At 41.8% G+C, this 23,198-nt stretch overlaps 1 protein-coding gene across 1 annotated transcript in view; it reads right to left on the reverse strand.

The window, feature by feature from the left end:
- Nucleotides 1–21,205, reverse strand: part of ppp3cb (protein phosphatase 3, catalytic subunit, beta isozyme) — a 36,254-nt gene extending 15,049 nt beyond the window's left edge. Inside the window, 4 exon segments of the mRNA XM_051419561.1 lie at nucleotides 2,913–3,024; nucleotides 5,083–5,207; nucleotides 9,014–9,214; nucleotides 21,133–21,205. Coding sequence (XP_051275521.1) covers nucleotides 2,913–3,024; nucleotides 5,083–5,207; nucleotides 9,014–9,214; nucleotides 21,133–21,175 — 481 coding nt within the window. The 5' untranslated portion in view covers nucleotides 21,176–21,205.
- Nucleotides 21,206–23,198: the final 1,993 nt, after the last annotated feature.

The raw sequence follows: 23,198 nt of genomic DNA on the forward strand, positions 1-23,198 counted from the left end.
GAAGCGCCTGAGTGTGTTTTGACATGCTTTGAACAACCACCATCCCCACAAAACGTACAGTCAGTCCCTGTCACTTGGAGTGTTACATATCGCACACAAACACACTGCAACAAGGAACGCAGAGAACAAACAAACACGGAGCTTTTACATGGACGGATCTTAAGAACTCGGTTATCTAAAGGCTTCAAACAGACTTGTACGGTTCCTTTAAAAACATAATTTAGTTCACTTGTGGTGTAAAGGCAGTAACATGTAGAATTTTCACATAACATGTTATTAATTTATGTGGCCATCTCTTCTCCAGCGCTCCCATATGACCTGTTTCTCTCATCTCTGATGATTTTGAAATGCCACTTCCGAGAAGAAGAAGAAATGTACGTTAAATACACACATTGGTGAAAAAAGGCTTAAAATTTCAGTGTAAAGCACAAGTCCAGTGAACAAAATCTGACCCAAATAATAGCATGAAGCAGCGTGGAGGCTTCACTGTGAGGCTGAATTTTTGCTTCATGAAAAACTCTTTGATTTGGCAGCGATATCAATAAAGACATCCAACACGCAGCATCTTTAAAGTACATTTCACACATGGGCGTAACAATACATCTGACACAAAACAATATCACAGGATTAAAATAGCTGAAAGGAGATCGGAGGAGAGAGATAGAAGAGGAAGAAAGAAGAGAGAAGGGTGGATTTTTGGAGCGAGAGCGAGCAGGGAGGAGAGAAAAGGAGAATGACAATTTCATAAAGAGAGGAGAGAGATTGATGGGAGGAGACAGGAGAAGGAGGAGAGGTTAAGAGCGGCAAGAGGAAGAGAGGAAGGAGAGGAGATGACGAGGAAAGAGAGATGGGAAGGAGAAGGTAGAGCGTGAGGACATGAGAACGTCACGTACACAAATCAAAGCCAGTATTGTGGAGTACTAGTGCACAGTAGCCAACATTTGTGTGTGTATGTGTTCGCATGTGTGTGTGACAGGAGTGTGTTTGTCAACCTCTCCATCTGCCTTGTGTAGAGCAAGAGCTCATTATTGCTAGTCCACCAGTTTTCAGCTCCTTCCACACACAGACTCTTAAACATTTATGAAGGCCCTCTTGCACACGCATACAGTCATAGTACATACACTTGCACACACTTGTGGTACACACATACACACACATACATACGCACACATACAGCAGATGGTAATTGAGGGCGACCACTATTCGCCACGAGCATCAGGGGAAATTAGCTTCCTTGTCCCTTGGCCAATCAGACGCTGAGGAGTAGGTCCCTGAGCCAATCATTAAGGGCCAAATTAATTTGCTGCTAATCACCCACTCTCGGACAGGACGCGAGGAGAGTCAGAGAGAGACAGAGAGAGACTGGGGGAGGGAAGAAAAGATGGAGGATAGAGGGAGAGAAAAAGGAAATAAGGAGAAGGAGCAGAGGAGGGATGGAGTGGAGCACGGTGAAGGAGGGAGGATGCAACCTGGAGGGATAGAGGGGGGAGGAACCTTGAGGGGGAGGAAGACATCTGGCAGAAAATACATAACTTTATAGCTGAAATCATCAGTTGAAAAAGAAAAAATTAATCTGTAACAAGCAACTGTTCGCTAAACCTCCTTCCTCGAGCAGCATATTGTCTGATCCTAACTGTAACTCGGCATGGCGGACCTGCTGAGCTTTGAATTTCTGCACACGTTGACGCGCTGCGCATGGGGCAATAGTAAGAGTGACAGTGTTTGGAGGGTGGTGTAATTATTTTGGCCTTACAAAAACCAAAAATACAAGAGCAAAAGTATAAGGAATGTGTATTTTTCTGCTCTAAGGTATGTAGTACAGTAGTTACCGAGAGTTGCTTTCAAGGACAAAGAGAAGTTACAGGTTACGTTTAAAAAAGCTCTGTTCACAACTAGCACATCCACTGAGTAGTCTTTCTCCACTGTATTAAACAGGGAGAACTGGATACAGGGTTGGAGGCGGTGCTATGAAAACTGCTTAGTGGTGTATTAAGCCAAAGGTGTTCAATTTTGGGTATAAAATTACCCAGAGCTTGTGCATTGTGGGGCCAATTAGCAAGCGCACAGGAGACTTGCGCTGGCCAAGCTGCTAAATTCCGGCTAGTCAGCCCTCCGCTAACCTGAATGTGGATAACATTACTTAATCGTGTGGCTCTTCTTTGACTCTGGCCCTGACTTTTCAAATGTTGCTGGACTAAATGGATCAAATTCTGATAGTGAAACAAGTCATTTTGGATGGTGACACTTAAAAAAATGCATCCACTGTTTTACATCTATCCTGTCACAATGTAACCTTTGGGGCCCCTGTGAATCACACAAGGGCACTGCAGTCGTTACACAGTTTCAAACCCTGGTGCTCTTCCTGGGGCCTTGGTCTGAAAGCTTGTCCTGTCTGCTATTAGGTTATATGTGGCTAACTTTAACATTATGGTCGTTCTGTCCTGCTCAACTGGAATTGGGTAAGTTTAACTCCTTTAACACTCAAGCAACCCCAACCTAAACTTCGTTGTCTGCGCATTGTAACTGCCAAACACATCAGTAAGTCCTCATCATAAAAGCTTTTTCTCTTGTAAAATGGAAAGTGAAACATACTTTTCATTCAAGCATAAATCTGTCTTGCTTTTCCATTCATGTAAGTTAAGCAGCTAAACAAAGTTATGTTAGCTTGAACTTATTCCCTTATCATTTGTATATTATCAAGTAGCTTCAGTCTAACATCATGTAGCATTAGGCCATATGATGTAGGTATAAGATCCCTTTACTGGGGTTTCAGGGTTCTTGATATAATTTGAAGGAGTCGGATGGGATGAGGGAAGAGCAACAGAAATGTGAAGGGTGAAAGAGACACTGACACAAAGATAGAGAGAGAAAAGGAGCAGATCATATTTGGAGGAATCACAAGAGCTACTCACATTCTTGTTTGAAGGTGAAATATTCTGTCAGATGTCTACATTCATGGTTTCCCCGTAGAAGAAAGAGCGTCTTTGGGTAGAGGATTTTCAGTGACCACAGGTATAACACACACTAAAGGTTCACCAGGGAATAGAAAGGATAAAAACTGGTTAGAGAAAGCAGCTTCAGGTTTGGGTACATTTATAATGCAATATGATAAGTAGTTGCAGCGTAATACTATATAGTAACAATGACATATTTACTGTATATGGTACTATTCTAAAAATATATGGATTTTGTTATATGGTCAGACTGAAAAGAGAGTAATACCAGCACAGTAGATGTAGTTCTTTTTAATCTGGACAGAGTCAGGCTAGCTGTTTCCACCTGCCTCCAGTCTTTATGCGTAGCTAAGCAAATAGCAAATCCCAATTTGTCATTTTAAGCTTCCATTTTTGCATGGATTAAACGATAATGTGTTTAAAGGTGCTGCAGCCAGACGTGGGAACAAGTCAGTGTTTTGAGAGTCACAAGTAAGTCTCTTTGCACTCAAATCCCATAAACTTTGAGTTTCGAGTCCTAAACAAGTCATAATGCGCTCTTCACCAAATTGAATGCCATTTTAATAACAGATCTTTTTTTCCGACAAGTGGTCACTAAATGCTCAGTTCAGATAAAGTGGATCTGGGGAATTAGGTGTGGACCTGATGGGAATATTGCTGACATTAGTAGTTTTAGGAAATGGCACACTTTTTAAACAACATACCTTTTAATCTTTTAGTTTGGGGAAAGATATCATAATTTTTCAAGTCAAAAGCCTCAAGTCCAACTGAAGTTATGAGTCATTGGTGTTAAAGTCCATGCTGAGTTGCAAGACATTTTTGATTTAATCAAGTCGAGTCATTAAATGTGTGATCCAAGTCCACACTCCTGGCTGAAAAACCACTTTCATATTTAACATGAGTGTGATATCATTTTTCTTCTCTGACTCTCGAAAAGAAAGCAAATAAGTGGACTTCCCAAAAAGTCGAACTATTGCTTTAAACCACACACTGCAATGAAAACAACGTTTGCTTTGCACATTATTGCTAGTAAGTAATTATGAGGCAGAGCTGAAGTCATTTTACTTTCAGTTCCCCTCATTAAATTCAAACTGGAAATTCAAAGTGAGACACAAAGAGTCATGATGGAGCCGTTACTAGGAATCCACTGCCCAAATTAATTGCACTGAAAGCAAATTGATCCATACCCCGGTTTGAAGATTAAAAAAAAAAAAAAAAAAAAACGGGATTTTGACAAGAATTATCCTAAATAAGATTGTGCTGGTTGAGTTAACAGGAAGAAAATGTATTGAAAAAAAACAGCTGTCTGACATATTTTACAATATAAAAAGCCTCCAACACGTATGTTGTCGCTTTAACTCTACAAATGGATCAGAGGGTGATTTCTAACCTTTACACAGTATCATCCCTGCTCTACATTAACTCCCCTGTCTATGTGCCCTTGAAGTGTGTTAGCAAGGTGGCCTAAATATTGCTCCGTCCCCTCCAAACTCACTCCATGCCAATGATATATCCCTTACGCCATGCTCGGTAAGTGGCTCAGCAAGCTAAGACATTCACTTTCAATGTCCCTGTACCATTATGGATTCAAGTCACACTCCTGGTCTGTGATGCATTTGTGCCAAGACAAAGTAATCACAAAAATACTTTATTGCACTCAGGTCTGTTTTAAAGAGTCAGACGTCAAAACAGCCATCTGGATATACTATCTCCACTCACTTTCCATACATATTTCAGGAAGCGGCATATTATAGCTTACTCTTCTTTGTGATTACTGACCTTGAATCATCCATGAATTTTAAATTACCTAACCTTGGTACAGTATGTGTATATTCTCAGACACACATTGTGGTGTGTCTGTGCTAATCTCAAGTACCTTTTGTACATTTATAATACATTAAATACAACACAGTGTTGTAACTGTATACTTCAGTAGTAAAATAAACCTTGCTCTTTGAAAGTGTAAATATGTTTCAGGGCAATATACACAATAAAAGTAATTGATTTAGTCGTAAGCTTATATGATTATACACAATACAGTGAAGATTTCTGAGTGAATACACACCCAGTAACATGTAGACATATTGATATGACACATTAAACTATGTGATAAAGTGTTCTTTCTCACCTCGATACTGAAGTAGCCCCTGTCCACATAGTCCCCCAGGAAGAGGTAGCGCGTGTTGGCAGGAGAACCTCCCACTTCAAACAATTTCATCAGGTCGAAGAACTGGCCATGAATATCTCCACACACTGTGGAAGACAGCACACAGCAATGTTAGCCTTATAGAGATAACAGTTTTCAGCTGCCACATGTTAAGCTTCCACAATTCAGTTAAGAAATCTGGGACCATCTTTGCTTCAGTAGCTCCATATGGCCTGATTTGCATCTGCAGAGGTATATCTGTCCTGTCTGCTGATCTAGAAACATCACTCATCTGCCTAATGAAAAAAACAAAACAAACAGGAAACAAGTGATACAAAAATCCTCATGAAAGAATCTATTGCGATCATTTTGAAGTCTCTATTTAAATACTATCTGTCAGGATAGAAACACACTAGTAATAGAAAGGTGGGAACCCCGGTGCATATGTTACACGAATCTGACAAAACAGACAGCATGTGGGATGAAATTAATTATTTCTTGAATGAGATGTTTGGAATATACTTGATGATAAATCCAACATTATGTCTCTTGGGATTACTAACAGGCAATGTTAAAATGTCAAAACGACAGAAATCATTCCATTAGCTTCGATAACAGGGAGTAGGATAACTCTACGCCGCTGGAAACCTTTTACACATTTAAAGCATGGATAGAAGATCTATATAATGAACTATTCCAGGCCCAGTTGTCGGATATAAAAGCTTGACGAAAGTGACGAAATAATGTGTATGTGGACCAGATACGTGATGATTGTGTTATGTAGACGTCCTAGTGTTTAGTTTTTTTTAATTGTCCTCTAATTTGTGTTCATTGTGTGGCTGGATTTGAATTTTGTTGCTGGACTGCCGATTTGTTTGTTGTCTGTCAGTAGTTTAAAAAAACTAAACAAGAAAAAGACTCTGAAAGAAGACATATTATACATCATTAATGTAACTGTAAAAATGGAACAATTATTTCAATGTAAATGTCTGACCAAAATCATTAATAAAGGAAAACGAAATAAAAATTAAAGTCGACACTAGAGGCTTATTAACTGCTAGTTAACTTGTTACTAAATCAGACGCTAAAATCAGTTGCACCATAGTTACCTTGAGCAAAACCTGACAATCAAAGATCCACTTGGAATTGTAGCACATAGTAGGGAGGTAGATCGATATTGAAATATTATATTAATAAATTAGGTCGCTACTGGATTACTGTGTTGCAAAACAGCTGCAATTAATCTAAAAATGTGGGCTGTGTGGTAGGCCCTCTCACATTTAGTGTCTATATATATTGATATGTTTAGACCTGAAACACTGATAAGCTGAATACCGTATTTTATTATTGATATTATCTTTGTCAATTTTCAAGCAAAACAGAAAAGACATTTGCTGGTTCCAGCTTCTCATGTGTCAATTTGCTGACTTTCTTTTACTCATATGATATTATACTGAATTTCTTAAAAATAAGCTATTTGAATATGTCACCTTGGCCTCAGGGCTCTCGATTTTTCACAATCATCAAGTACAAGAAAGTACTTTTTTGACAGCTAATTGTAACCCTAATATATACTATTACTTACTGTTGTGCTCTAAATCATGATGCACAAAACTTACCTTTGTGACTAACTTTACATCTACAGCAATCAGACTTTTGACATCAAGCTTTCCTGATCGAGACATTCATACGGTCTGATTCTATAAACATTTCAATGGCTGTGTTTCCAACAGATTTGTTCCAAGTCACATCCAGGAGTATTGGATCTAATTTAGACCAGGCATCACATGCTGAACACTTCATTTTTTGAAAGACTGTCTGTCTGTATGATCTGCCAGCATACATCCTCCAGTCCGCCTCCCTCACCATCTGTCTGGCCTCTCCTTTCACTTTTAGTTGATGTCATAGTTCCCCTCTGCAGCCATTTTACGATGGCCATTTTGCATCTGCCTGGCCGTCTACGTCTGTCTGTCTCTCCATCTGCTTGCCATGTTAATGTCTTTTTTTGTGTCTTCTCCAAAACATTCGTTTTAATTTGAACTGGGAATTGGGAAAGCAAAATGGTATGAGTGAAATTGAGCTGTATCTGTCTGCCTACTCAGACCTGCCTCCGTACTTTCCCAGAAGTCTTCATGTGACACCCTAAAAGCCTGTCAGTTCAAATTTCAGCCATCCACCTGCCTGTCTGGTCACTAGTCGGTCTATCTTTGAGCATTTCCAGAGAGACTCCATCAAAGTGCTAAACTCTTCTGAATATCTGCTCGACATTACATTTTCTTAAAGCCCTCCCTACAAGAACATGCACTATTTTTTCTGTAGATTTAACTCTGAAATCCAAATGCTATTTCTAATCATAGCTAACTCAGGTGGGTGTTTCTAGGTCAAAATCTGCAGAAGCGGAGAAACTTGGAAACGTGGATCAATATGTTTCTCATTGGGAATGAGCGGGTTTGAGAACCTCTGCACTAAGCTGCTTATGATCGACTGTCTCTCCATCTGCCTGTCTATCTGTCCTCGTCCCCGGGGATCTGTACCTGTGAAAGCCAAGCGATGTTCCCACACTGCGTGGGCACAACAACCCACACAGAATTATCTCACTGCTCACATTTGCATAAGCGCACACACACACACACACACACACACACACACACACACACACACACACACACACACACAATAGATACACAGGTACATTAACCAAGCAGTGTCAATAGGTTGAGAGTGTCTGAGTCTGCCTGCCTGCTTGTCTGCTTGTCTGTCTTCTGTGTCATCGTCTCAGAAACTTGTTTTCCATTTTGTTCTTCATCGATCTCAATCTCCCCCTCCTCCCCCTTCATACCATATCCCTGGCAAGGCAATACATGCAGATATTACCAAAGCTAGCACCCGCTATTGTGAGGTGCATAAGTGCCAATTGGTTCTCTCAGTGAAGTGCGACCGAACAACCGTTCATATTAAAAGGGTGGCAGATACATATGGCAGATTAATGAATCGACGAATGGAATCTGATTAATACATAATTACTGATCTTTCTGCCTTTTACTCCACACCTCCATTCCTTTGTCTCCCTATCTCTCTGTTTGACTGTTGCTATCTGTGTCCTCACTGTTGAAAGTGTGTGATCTATTTGCTTGTCACTCCTGCACACACATTAACACACTCGTAGCTTTTTTTTTTTAGTGCCAACGGTCCCAATGGGAATAGCTTTACATTTAGAAAAAAATGCTCTTTCACTTTCTTGCTGATGGGTAAATGGGAAGATTGACTCCGCTCTCCTATCTGTATGGTGAATATGAAGCTAGAGCCAGCAGCTGGTTATTTAGCTTAGCATAAAGACTGGAAACACTGTGAAACAGCTAGCCTGGTTGTGTCTAACAAAGTCTGCGTACCAGAACCAGTAATGCTAATTGGTTTGTTTAATCTGTACAAAAACTGAAGTGTAAAAAACGGCAATTAGCCATTTTACGGGGGCTAGGTACCGGACTGTTTCTTGGCCAGGAGTAGTTGCCAGGCAACTAGCAGAGACTCCAGAAATGTACCGCTTCTGGCCGATACATAGTCCAGCACATAGCCCCAAAACAGCAAAATTCTGTTTTTACATTTAGTTTTTTTGCATAAATTGAACAAAGAAGATATAAACATTAGTTAGTGAGCTAGCTGTTTCCCCGTTTCCATTCTTTATGCTAAAATAAGCTAAGTGGTCACTGGTTGCAGTCATATTTACCATACAGACACCAGAGTAGTATCAATCTTCTCCTCTAAAGCTTCGCAACAAAGCAAATACACATATTTCCTTTAACTTATATTAGGTTTAGCTTTCCTACTTTTTTCTTTTTTCTACTAACAGTACTGTAATTCTTCACTGAATTACAGACTAATTCACACTCCTCCATTCTTCATCACTATATCATACCCGTGACTGGCGCCTCTATATCCAACATAGTGCGCTCCTGGCGCAGGATGGCGGCACCCTCATCGATGATGCGCAGGGCCACGGCCTCCTCCAGCCGGCCCTCCTTGGTGAGGTGAGCTTTGAGTAGGTCCACCCGCGGCCGGCCTTCGGCGTCAAACACCTCCTTCATGGTAAGCCGGTGGGCCAGGGGGAAGGGGACCGCTGGACAGGGAGGAGATGGAAGTGTGAAGAAGGTGTAGAGAGAGACGGAGACAGAGGAGAGTCAATGATGGAGGACAGATTGAATGTGTGAATGGATGGAGGTGAGTTACATAATGGATGGATGAGAAAAGTTGATGCAGAAGAAAAGAATATTTATTATAATGCAGAACATGATTTATTGATATTTCCTGTTTTCATCAACGAATTTGCTCACAAACATCAGAAGCCCACAGTCCTCACCATTATCCTGATCACACCCCTGCTGCAGGCTTTGACTGTATGTGTGTGCGTGTGTGTGTGCATGTGTTATGTAGGCCTAGGTGGATTGTACTGAAGCTGGGGCTGCCAGAGTTATCAGGGCTGCCTGCCTCTGTTCTGCAGTAATGTCTCTCTGCCTCTGTTCTGCAGTAATGTCTTTCTTACATAATGAAGGCCCCCAGGGCGCTACTGGAGAGGGGGGTTGACTGACGACGGGGGTGATACAGCAAGAGCGCACAGCTGCACGTGAGGAGTCACATACACACATACGAAGACACACTCGACCCAATGCAGACACATACACACACGAGCGGTCTTAACAAACGGGAACAAACTCAGTGGCAAGAAACAAAAGGCAGAGGCGAAGGGGCGCATGCGTAGATCATGTATGGCACAATGGCGTTAACACGCATGATTGCATACAGTATGTGTGTGTGAACCTACAGTGCTACACACACACATACAAGCTCATAAAAGGTATTGTTATGCAGGATCCACAGAGCCTGTTGGAGCCCCACCAGTGCTAACACAGATAATGGCCTAGATCACAAACTAAAAACTAGGCCTGGCTCTCCCTCTCTCTCTCTCTCTCTCTCTCTCTCTCTCTCTCTCTCTCTCTCTCTCTCTCTCTACACACACACACACACACACACACACACACACTTTCACTCTGTCACTTTGTCTCTGTTTTGCACTCTCTCCTCTTGCCCCTTCTCTGTTTTTTTTTTAATTTTTCACTCCTCTTTCTCTCTTGCTGATTCCCTCTCTTCCTGTCGCTGTAACAGGCCACAGTCTCTTCAGTGAGCTTTCACACTGATGTCCACCATTACATTTTAACGTGATGCTCACATTTTATTTTTTGTTTTACATTAAAAGTAGTTCAACGACCACATGAAACCACACTGCAGTGAATGGTTTTATGTAATCACCACTGAAACAACAATGTTTAGCCAGTATTGCTAAATGAACCAGCAGGAGCGGCATGAAAAACATTGGACAAATCAGATACGATCAACTTAAATTAACACTTTATGTGTAATTATGAGGATTTTACCCCAAATTTGATGGAAATTGCTTCTGACAAACCATGTAGTTACAGTTGCTCTGGTTTTGAGCTATTTCCAGACTAAAGAACCATCTAGCCATTTGGATCTCAAATGGAAAAAAGGGGGAATTTGTATTAAACCTTTTGTTCTGGATCACACTAAAGAATCCCATGAGCTCTTTAAGCATGCAGACACACCAGAACATCTCAGGGCACCTTCACCAAAACCCATTTCAGGATCCACTAAGCCTTCTGGCACACACAGAAACACACCGGAATGCATATTTAGTCACCCTCAAGTATCTAATTGCACCCCGGTGGTCCATAGGTTAGCCACAAACACACTTTGGCACACCTTTAGACTGAATACAACACACAACAGCTCCCTGAGACATCCCAGGACACCACGAGCTGCCAAGCTGAAGGGTCTGTTTTCCATCGACTGAGGACAGCGGATCTACATGTTAAAACCAGTTTTGCCTTTCAGGTTAGGACTGATTGATATTTTAAAAGGTTTGTGTGCCCCCAGGTTGTCAGAGAACATAAGCCAGAAAAAGAATTACTCATGCATGTTGGCATTTGTGTGACTTCATATTTATTTATAGAAGGAAACAACAGAGCTCCGTCAGTGTGTGGCTAAAGCTCTTTTTATTGTACTGTAATGTACTGTCTTGTACTACTGCACCACTAGTGTGCTGTACTGTAATAATGCTGGTACAAGTCACAAAAAGCTACATGCATAGTAGAAAAAAAACAGTAATCTTTTGAAGCTTTTAATATGTACATGAACTCAATGTGTGCATGTATATTTCTGGTTTGAGGTAAAACTGAGGCTTCTGGTGTGTGTGTGAAAGAGACAGAGAGAGAGAGAGAGAGAGAGAGAAAGAAAGAGGGAAGGAGTGTGAAACTTGTAAATTGTGTGAGCGGTGTGAAAGTAGGGCAGGTATGAGAGAGTGGAGAGCAGCAGAGACACCATGCTTGGGGAAAGAACTATACTTGGGAAAACTATACTTGGCAGTTAGGGAATGGAGAGAGGAGAGGTTCAGTACCAACACAGTCAAACCAAGAAGGTGTTTTGCACCTGACAACTGACCACTGGATGAGAGCACAATTTGAGGGAAATACTGCTAGATTTCAGACAAACCTGATAGGTTTGAGCACATGTGGGAATGTTGAAGACTGAAAGCTGTCTGTGGTTTAGAGCTGTAAATGATCAAGAAACCACATCTGGATTTAATAATGCAATTCTGATATGAATTTGTGAAACACGTTGGTACAGATTTTTCTTCCTCAAAGCCATTTTGTTAGCAAAAATAAGGATTTTCACTAATAATAATGAAAGGCTTTCTGCATTATGCATCAGAATTTGTAGGCCTGGAGCACATAATTATTGCACAAGAAATGCATTTAAATTTAGTACAGCACCCACATTTATAATCTACAGTATATGCATTCAGTAGTACAACTGATCATCACATGTTAACCAGTTTGTGGGCCATCTGCCTGGTTCATGTATTTGTATCTTATTCATGGAATACTCTGGATAGACTTTTTTTTTTACAAAAGATAATAAAGGAGATCGATAAAGTAGAACATTTATTTGGTGTGTTAGCAAACATTTACTAATTTGCACTAAACACAAAGTCCATTTTTTCCATGTATTTGGACATAAACTAAAGTATTTGAGTTATTTTGACGGGATTTGAGGAAATTTCAGGGATCACTTAAGTCATTAGGATACATCATCTGTACAAGATTTTAATGGCAATCCATCCAGTACTCGAAATATTTCACTGTGCATAAAGTGGAGCAGACCACAGAGAAAAAGCCATGCTGCTAATGTGGCTAAAAATCCATGATTACAAAAGCACACAAACATTGCACTGGCCTCAATTAAAAAAGGTGGAAGCCTTTTGTTTTCCTTCTATTCTAATTGAGCCTTTGTAACATGCTGGTTTGTTATTAAGCGATTTTGTAAAGGACTTCATTGATAAGTCAATTTGGAGCAAGTCTACCATAAGAAAGTGAAAATTTGGCATTTTTAGGCAAACAAAGCTGGAGCTCCTAATAACCAGGAAGCAAATAAACATTTACATCACAAAAGACGACAACTTCAGTGACTACCTGAACAGGCTTTATCACTTTAAATAGAAGGACTTTGCAGCTGAAAATCACTTTTAAAAATCTGTATGAAAAACATAATGTTTTTGTTGCTACCAAATAATCATTATGTGTCATTTGGAAAGGAACAACAGGAACAGAGTCTGTACACATTTTGTTCTTGAGCTTGTGCAGAACAAATTGCACCCATGACGATTCTATAGTCTATAGAGTATAGCTTCAAGTGGTCTGGTGCAACCAACCTACTTGTGGTCATTGTGTGAGACCAGAGATCTATCACAAGTCTAGTTTCTTGGTGCACGAGCAATGACGCAAGCTATGCAGCAAGAAAACAAGCAGCAGGGGTTTACTGTTTTTTTTTTTTTTTTTTTTGCAACAATTGTTCAGCAAAGCCACTTCATCCACCAAGCCAGGGAAACTTTTTCATCACTTTTAATAATCTACTGTATGGTGAACAGCTACTCTCTGATATTATTATGCTAAACAGATATGTATTGTTGTTATTAGTATTCATATTTAAATTAGTCTTTTAATGCCTTATCCTGGTCTTTAGTATGGAGTTATGTAATTTTGTTTTGGTAAAATTGTAATGCTCTCAAATTCACACAGTACTTCTGTGGGCATCATCCTGAAAGAAGTCCATCAAGATTAACTTTAACCTTGTAGTCTCTAAACTGCAAAGGGCACAGACATTACCTCCATTTACAAACTCCAACATAGTATCACTACAGTATTACTAGGTTGTGTTTACATCACTAAGATTTCTTTCATAGCTAGTTAACCCCAGCAGGAGTGACTGTCGAGAGCCCGACTGTTTTTTTGAGACAGGTACTGATACTGATTTTAGAGGGTAAAAATTCACAGATTTTATGAGCTGGAATGAAAATAGTTTGCACTATAATGACTCGGCAAAGGTACTCAGAAGTCTGAGAATATAAAGAATAAATCCCCCCCAAAAAATAGCTAAAAACTACAAGCATTTTTGCAGTACCTGAAAGAAAACAGTTTTCATATCGGTATATATCTGATGACTTATAAATCAATACTGATACAATACTGATATATACACAAAGGCCAATATCCGCTGAACAATATATTGGCCAGACTCTAGAGATCTTCCTCTGTAGCACCAAACCTTCACACTAATTTAAATAAATTGTTCTAATGTTCTTCCAGAGAGAATGTTTACCATTACACAAAATCTCATTTAACTTGTAGCCTGATGTTGGCAAACCAAGACATCATTAAAAAGGTCTAACATCAGATATCTCAGTAACATATTCACATCCTGTCGGAGAGATGTCACTGATGGGCTTCTAACATGTTTGGTCAACATACACATGAGCACATAACACAGTTATTTTAGCACAATAATAATATAAGCCTTTGTTAAGGATGAATTCAAAAACCTTCAGCCTCTGATGCTACATTAAAAACATAACTGTGTAAACAGGGGCTGTTATAGCTTAAGATGCTGTCTTAAGTTGACAAGCGGTTCACAAGCTAAATTATTCACCTACAGACCCACCTGTCAGGAGGACCAGAAGGCACATGTCATGGTTGCAACGCTAACACTACACACCATGAAAGCATTTTATCAGCTGATGGTAAGAGTTTGTAATTAGCAACACAGTCAACTGATAAAACCTCCATGGTGTGACGTAAAAGATGGGATTAATTATTAATTTTCTATTTCTTATTGTTCATATTTAAACACCAATAATATTGGTTTTAAAGAGGGAGAAGAACAGGAATCATCGTCATCATCATGATCGGGATAAACAGTAAATTTACATTTTGCAAAAACCAAATGGTTTGGCTTTTATCTTGTCAAAGAACCGCAGTTGAAAATTAGCTGGGTGGCTAACAGTGGCTCATTTACAGAAATGTTAATTAATGTGCGTTGAGATAAATTTAAATACTGGATGTAAAGTGAAAAAATAGTGTCAGAGTAAGTTCAACATCATTTGTCCTACACAGATATCAGCAGTGGAAAGATGGTGTTAGCTTGACATAAAGTAGCTCAGAACAATGCCCAAAACAAATGCCACACTTCTTGAGTAAAGTGATGGTGGATAGTATTTCTCTCAAATGCTGCTCTAAGGCATTTTTAACACTGTGTGATGCTGCCAAGTGTTTTTAACCTTGCGAGGGAACTTTACTTCCTCCTCTACAGTCTAAGCTGTCCCTCGTCTGAGTACAGATGACGAACACAGCGAACGCCACTTTCTGAAGTGCAAGCAAGTGGAGCAAAAAAGCTTTAATTCACCCAGAATTGTCCCATTCATTGAAGCAACCAATCACACGATACATTGCGTGCGTGTGAGGTGAGTTGCACCAAGGGATGTAAGATGAGTAAAGAGGTGAAAGCATTTTCAGCTTCTTCCTTATGTACTTTGTACTGCTTTTGTCTTCTGGCCCACTCTCTATAGCTGAACTCCCCGGTGTGGAATTTATTAAGCGCCAAAGCTGCCAGCTCAGCCAAAAATCTCCACATCACAGTGCAGTGAGGGGGAGCCTGAGAGAAAATCTATGACATAGCTTTCAACCAAATCTCCTAAATTTGTTTGGGCTGGCCTAATAGCCTAACTGGAGCAGAATCTGATCAGAATCATCTTGTTATTGTGTGCATCCTCCCAAATGGCTAAAGTTAATTATTGGGATATTTCATCACTTTTAATAACACAGGGACACCATTCACAATGAGAGAGGCTGCTGCAGGATGGAGGAAATGACAGCGAGCGAGAACAGACAGATTGCAGAAATGACTGTAGAAGTCACCCGTGATCCATCTGTCCTCATTTGTGTCCGTCCTCCAAGTGTATCAAAATATGACTAAATAGGTATAAAACAGCGCAAATTTGTGCTCCTCGATCAGCTGGTTGTCAGATCATTGAAAAAAAGAAACAATCATCATTGGTGCTGAGCAATAACTATGCCAGAAGTTAGACTGTAATAATGCACAAGGTAAAATTGGTACATGGAAAGCAATCACAGTATAAACAGCCCTGTATGTGCTACATGCAGCCTATGAATCAACTCATTACAGAGCAATACTGTGCCTGCCGAGACTGTATCTGTCTGGTGTTCATCCAGTGACATCGACCAGAGTTGATGGCATGCCCATATGTGTGTGTGTGTTTTATGTTAGATGTGTTGCCCTCTACAGGACCTCATCTAAAGTGATCACACACACATCTCCCAAGATCACTTTGTCCCGCTGCCTGTCACTGCATGAATAAATGAAGGAGGGGGGAAAACGGAGGGATGAAAGAATGAGAACAGCGAATGAGAAGAGAGAGAGAGGGGGGGAGCAAAAATCGGGGTGTATGAGAGCAGAGAGATACGACTGTTTACATGCGTATTGTGTGCATGTGTGTGAGTGTCTGTGTTTATCTACCATCTTTGACCCAGATCAGCTAACATAGATCCATGGGTCTTTGAAGGCGGTGGTGGTGGTGGGGGGACAGCTAAAGATGTGTTTGAAGTCGTTCAATTAATGCATACTACACACATGAAGGACCATCTGTGTACACAGACACACACACACACACACAGACACACACGAACAGAAACAACGGCCCATCCCCTAACAGCCTGTCCTCATTAGACAATCCCTTTCTCTCTCTCTCTCTCTCCCTCTCTCTCTCTCTGGAGTACCTTCTCTATAAATAGCCCTTGCCCTGCCACCCTCCCCACAGGGCACACCCACAGAGCCCTGTCAAGGTGGGACCCCTGGATCACAAGGATAACACCACAATCCAACACACACCCATACATGCACACACACACACACACACACACACACACACACACACACACACACACACACACACACACACACACACAACCCACAAAGGGCTCTGACAGAACCATGAGGGAATGGGACAGCATGTTACACTAAAGGGAAATATGCCCAGTGTGCCCCAAGCCTTGCCAGAGGTGGTGTGTGTGTGTGTGTGTGTGTGTGTGTGTGTGTGTGTGTGTGTTTGTGCATGCATGAATGCAGACATGCATGTGTGCATATTGGATGTGGTTACGCTCATCTTTGGTCTTCACACATACAATGATAGGTTTAAAAGGTCACCGCTTACAACCGATAAATGACACCTTTGCAACTTGAAACGTTATTTGTTCTTTCAACAAGGGATTTTAACGACGCTTGCTATTTGAATACATGAAATTATCAAACTGCTTTTGCTCATTGGCACCCTACCTGATATATGACATTTGGCAGCAGGATTATACAGTATGCTGAGTAATCATATTATATAATAATAATCATATGACAGGAAACAACCTAAAAGTGTAGCACCTGGATGCTTTGTTAGTCTTTAACTCTCCTGAACTGTTTAAAAGATGGAGACAAACAAAATTAGCATAAAATACAATGAAAATACTTTTTTTCTTTAACCTGTTTGTTTTGTTTTCAGAAGTAAATCAACCAACACCAATGTTGGATTACTAAAATGTTTATTTTCATACCTAAGATAACAGTAAAAACATGCAGTTAGGCCTAGTTTATATGTGCACTGCATTAAGAAGCCTCAGTCAGCATTCAATGAGTGTAGTGTTTTATTAAAAGGGAAAGTGATATCAGATGCAATAAATTCTATCTTTATGTATCTTTTTTGACAGACAGGTGTTAATTCAAATATTGTCATTTCTGAGGATCTATAGACCTTTCTCACACTGTGCAGTTTGACTTGTCACACCAGGAGAAGTGCAGGTGTAACTAATAACATTAATGATGCAGCTATTCCATTTAGGTGAACCAGCGGGCCATGACAGTGAGGCAGCATGCACATTACCAGGGCCCTGACACTGGAACAGCTAAATGGAACACAGCTATGATTAATGTTATTAGTCACACCTGTGTTTGACATGTCAAAATATCCACCACGAGAAAGGGCTATTGGATTGCAATATACTGAATATGTTTGATATTTTATCTTATCAAGCCAACTTGTATCCATGTGTAAACTGGTTTCAAGCATCTAATCATTTAATAATGTAAGAAATTACAATATACAGTATGTCCATCATTAGCTACCCAAACCCAAAGTAATGCTTGTTTGTCTCAAGTATTTGATTTACAACAGCTAGTCCTCAAATGTATGAAACCACAGAATGCTTGATACTTTTATTTATCATTATTAATAGACACTTTTCACACCAAATAAGCTCTGTAAGTAAGCCATGCACGCTGCAGGACCCTAAAACTAGATGATATGGAATGCAGCCATCATAAGGTTATTAAAGAAACCTGTGTTTCTGCCATAAAAAGGGTCTATAAAGCAGAAGCTGTGCACTAGAACACATCATCAGTAATGCGCATTACGTTTGTGTTTTCATGTTTAGAAAGTATCACATGTTGCTGGTGTCTGTTAATTCACAGAAGTTCACCCACAAGACTCCACCGTATTTTCTATTTCTCCGCTGCTGAAGATGTAACCACAGGGAGTGTTACACATTTCACACGTTGAATTGATCTTTAATATTGTCATTGATAACATCTTTGTCAATTCAGCTTTTCAGCACTAGTCACGTGCTTTGACCTTGTTCAGTGGGTCTATATGTACCGTGCTTTGACCCTCACCGCAGTATTCTAGAAAAATAAACAGATGAAATTACGCCCAACTGAGCTTCTGTACCAGCCTCCATGTATGTATGTATTTTCTGGTAGCAGATGATGTGGCAGTCTATTAGAAAATAACATTGAGTCACCCAAGATTCCTTCCTGTTCACTACAAAGAGACTGATGAGCAGGATGTCTTTTGTCTGTGTTACAAATGATGAATTAGGATCCATCTTGTAAGTCTTCTGTTATACAAATATATATTCAAAAAGGGGCAACATTTGGTGGAGACTACTTTAAAATTATTAAACTTAACTTTTAAGTAAAAGTCACATTCTAACAATTTGGCTCTGAAGCCTGCTTGTTTCTCTCTCTCTCTCGCTCTCTCTCTCTCTCTCACACACACACACAGACAGACAGACAGACAGACAGGAAAGAGTGTGAGGAGTCCATTGGTTTAAGTCAGACGAAGATGTCCCGCCACTCAACAGTGTGAAACACTACTTCCCTTGTATTTCTCTTTCTCCCTCTTCCCTCTCTCTCGCTCCAGCTACTTCACCTCCTCCGTGGCCTTGTCACATTCTCTCTTTCCCTCTCTCCCTCACCTCGCCCCCACACTCTCTGCCTCTCTGCCCGTTCCTCTCGGTATGCTTTGTCCTTTGGCTCCATCTCTGTGCGCTTCTCTCCGTTGAATATCACTAAAATCCATAACGTGGGGAACTACCGGGCACAGTGCATCCGCCAGCAGTGACGTCTCTTTGACTGATGCCCCCATCCCTCTCCAGCTTCATGCACAATAAATCATTCTTACCTGACTGATTAATTGCTGTGTTGTTTTGCTGCATGTTTGTTAGAGAAGGTGCATTTATGTTTGTGTGTGATGGATGATGCATGAGAATATAGGCCGCTTCGTTTGTCCCAGGGTTGAGGCAGCTGAGCTCCGGTGGCCCAGCTGCACTACAACACACATGCAAACAGAAATGAAGATGTAAAAAGAAGATGTGAGCGGGGAGCTACTCATTTGGAGGTAAAGGCAAATAACTAATGGATGGATTGGGGGCTCGGTGTTAATCTGGTTGCAGTCCGTTTTTTTTTCTCCGGGGATCCACATTACCTAGTACCGCCCCTGCACAACTGCATCCATGTAGTTACACACATACAGGCACAGCCATACTGTAGGCACATGCAGTCTTGAAGACCTACGTGCAAAAACTGCAAAAGCCCCCGCGCCCCCAGCCCACCCCACCCCCTTCCGAGCACGACGCACGCACGGAATACCGGGGCATGCCCGAGCGACGCATCCAACTGTCAGCTCCGCTTCTTCCGGCAGAGAGACCTTGAGAGTTTATTAAGGGGAGCCAGTGGGAGAGACAGCCAGCCAGGCATCGTCGCATGTGACAGGCTGTGTGCGTGGAAGCGCCGCTGCCATGCACACAGCCTTGTTGTGACCCGATAAGCACGACAATCTGTGCAAGCTACGCGGATCATAACCCGAGCGGAGCCCCTCCTCGCCTCCCCTATAGCCGCCCACGCGTAAAGCTGAAACAGACACTCTCATAAACACATTAAATATTCCATAATCCAGTGAAGCAATTACACCATTAGGGCGGTATGCATGAGCATCGTCGGGCAATGGGCTCAGATACGCAGCGCAGCATCCCTAAACTCAATTTTGTCTCTCAGTTGACACTCGGGGAAATAAAGAGGGGGAAGCCAGGGAGACCTTTACGGAGACGTGGAAGAACGATACGCACGGGAGAAGCACAATCACCCGCTGACATTCAGGCCTTACGGAGAAAACGTCGACTTAAAACGACTCGTAAATCCATCTTGTGCACTCGTGGCTTTTTAAACGTCACATCAGCAAACATCAGCCTGATTTAATCTAACAGGCCTACATCATTAAAACCAAACTCACAGGTACAAGGATGCGCACTCGGCCTGGCAAAGTTGTCAGCCTACCTGCCATTTAAACCATTGGATTACCTGACTTTGGCTCAGATTCGGCGAAAAATACAACTAGATCGCAAATGTAGGCCAACCTATAGAGGCAGTCGGCACATCCAACACCGGGGCACCACTACGCACGGCCACAGACACACTATATAAACACTAAGACAGAAAGCTCAAAAATCCTTGAGTCTCCGAGTGACAAGTCCCCCATAGCATCTTACCCTCCCTCTCTCCCCCTCTCTCTCTCTCCTTACATCGTTGCTTACATGCAACATCATCCCGTGACACCATCCACATCCACAGCAGAACCACACAACACCAAAGATCGCAGGTTATGCGTAACATTTATTTACCTTTATGTCTGCCTTTCGCTGTCATCGTCACACTGCTTGATGTTTCATTGGAACAAGATGCTCATCTCCCTCTCTCCCTCCCTGCTTTTTCCTCTCTCTATCACTCTCTCGGTTGTGTCTCTGTAGGGTATTATTCAGTAACACGAAACCACCGCTAGGAGTGGAGCGCGTAAATGGAGCTCATGCAGCACAGGGTGTCGCACAATAGCTTTGGCTATACATAGAGGGAGAGACATCCCCCCGTTAGAAAATGGGGTAATGCCTCGGTGAGGGGGTGAATTCTAATAGAATAACGAGGGAAGACCCTGATTATGGCGTATCGTACTGGATACCCCCCCCTCACCCCCACCCCCTCCCTCCCCCTAAAAGGTTCAGAGGCACATGCATGGTGACTCGCCAGCCAAATGGTGCTTCTTTTATTGTAAGGTGGTATGGTAATAAAAAAAAAAAAGGATGGACTGGAAAACAAAGAAACAAACAAAAACGTGCGAATAAGACACACTGGTGCAACGACAGGGATGCAAACAGAAAGAAAATAAACGATGAGTTACAGCAGAATTATTGGCACAGGGGTAGCTCTCACTGGCCGTGCAGGATTTGGCATGCCTACATTTGATCACCCGGTCGGTGGGACTTGCGTTGCTGTCGGACATCCTGGAGTCGGGACGGGAGCGGAGCCGAGGGGGGGGCTCTCTTCTGTCAAGGGCCGAGACTGTGGTGTCGGGTCCTCCGGCAGGCGTCGAGAATATGCGCGGTTGCTGGGTGCTTTTCTTGCTGCAGTAGTGGCATCACTCGGTGGAGTCTCCGTGCTCTCTTGGACGGGGGAAGCCTGCTGCTGCGCCTGCGGTGACTTTGGGGGAGGATAGGCGGATACTTAGCTGCTGTTGTGGCATGCTTGGATCCCAAATTTGTTGTTTTTTTTGTTTTTTTTTAGACGGGGCTGTGCGAGTGCTGGTGTAGCGGCGGCGGTGGTGGTGGAGTAGGGGAGGGGGTTGTGTGTGGGGTTGGGGGGCGGAGGGGAGGGGGGGACTCTGGAGGTTAGAGGGCGAAGAGACGCCTTGGAGAGAGAAGAGACGCGCAGGCTCTACCTCTCCAGGACGCCTCTGCAAGCGGTGCTGTGCAGCTGGCAACACCCCGGAATGGCGAAAGAAGGAACTCCCACGCAGATTCACGCACACGCGGGAACGTACACACACATACGCACACTCAGACTCATACTGCCATCATGTGGAGGCATTGATTACAGGGCTTTCCCCCTTAACAACGACTCCGTGGAGTGCGTGTCTGTGCGTGGCTGCGTGCACGTGTGCGTGAAACTGTACAGTACGCTATTTGACGGAAGATCACGTGGGCCTATGGGAAAGTGTTTTCTTTTATGAGACAGACCGTGGAACAAAGCAAAGGCTAAAGGCGACGCAGGCGTAGTGTTTTGGGTCTAATGGACGTTTTATTGATCTGTGGGACAGAATGGGCATCGAACATGTGATATTTTTATTTTAATAGTAACATAAATGGATGTTGTTTCCTGGAGGACACAAAATGTTAACAACACTATGTCCACCGAGCAAGCAGTGAGGTTGTAGTACACCACAGAACAAAATTGGTGGAAGTACTGAGGCAAAAAAAATTTGAAGTCTGTCCAGGAGGTGGCCCCAAAGGAACGGCCATGTTGTTACCTCTGAGGGTCTCTGTACAGTGGCACGGTCAGTACATCTCTGACTCAACCGACATTATTCTAAAAGAGCAAATGATACCTTCCACATCTGCATAGTGTGGATCAGCCTCAGCTGCACTTTGAGCCCTACGTGTAGGATTTGAAGATCTCTGACTTTCGCAACTCCTAATAGTGGAGTATATTAAGAAAAGAACATCCTAGGATGGCGAGGACACACCATCATTTTCCAATTTTCATTAGAGGATGGAGAAAGGAATAAGGAATAATTCACTCAAAATGCATAATTTCATGTGGTTGTCTCACCCGTCTGTGGGGAAGTATTAAAAAATCTGCTATATCCGAACCTCTTCTGTGCCTAATGTTAATTTCTTAATGATCCGTACTCCCTAAAGCCAAGCAGCAGAAGTTAAGTGACAATGTGTAAATACTACTTATAAGGTTAAATGTAAGATAAGATGTTCCTTTATTGATCCCCCTTAGGAGAAATTCAAAATTGACACAGCAGCATAGGGCAATGTAGTTCAAAAGAGAGTACAGAAGTAGAACTAGCCCATCTTTGGGTGAACTAAGTATGCAAGAGTAGGGTGTTTATAAGAGTACACCCACTTCTCGAGGCACCACTACACTGCCCTCAGTCGCATCTCTCTACTGTCTGTAATAAATGCTTGAAACTGACAAAAAGACACTGTAGCAGACACAAGGACAAATGGGCTGAACATAACATAACATACTGCACACATTTATCTGGTAGTGTCTCTCCAATTCTTCTAAAAACAAAAAAAACTGGGCCATCAAAATCATTTGAAATATTAACATGAATTCACACAGAAATTCTACACATAGGAGGCTGTTATTAGCATGTACAATTGCACATGCTGTGTTGGCATTAAACTCAAGAGTACAGCCCAGGCTGACAGGAAATTGGTCGATAGATTTTTAAGTACCTTGTCATAAACTTAAGTGTTAATGTATTTTACCACTTTTAGCACAGTCAAGGTGTC

This window comes from Dicentrarchus labrax, unplaced genomic scaffold (assembly GCF_905237075.1).
Source record: "Dicentrarchus labrax unplaced genomic scaffold, dlabrax2021, whole genome shotgun sequence".
NCBI classification, from domain to species: Eukaryota; Metazoa; Chordata; class Actinopteri; family Moronidae; genus Dicentrarchus; species Dicentrarchus labrax.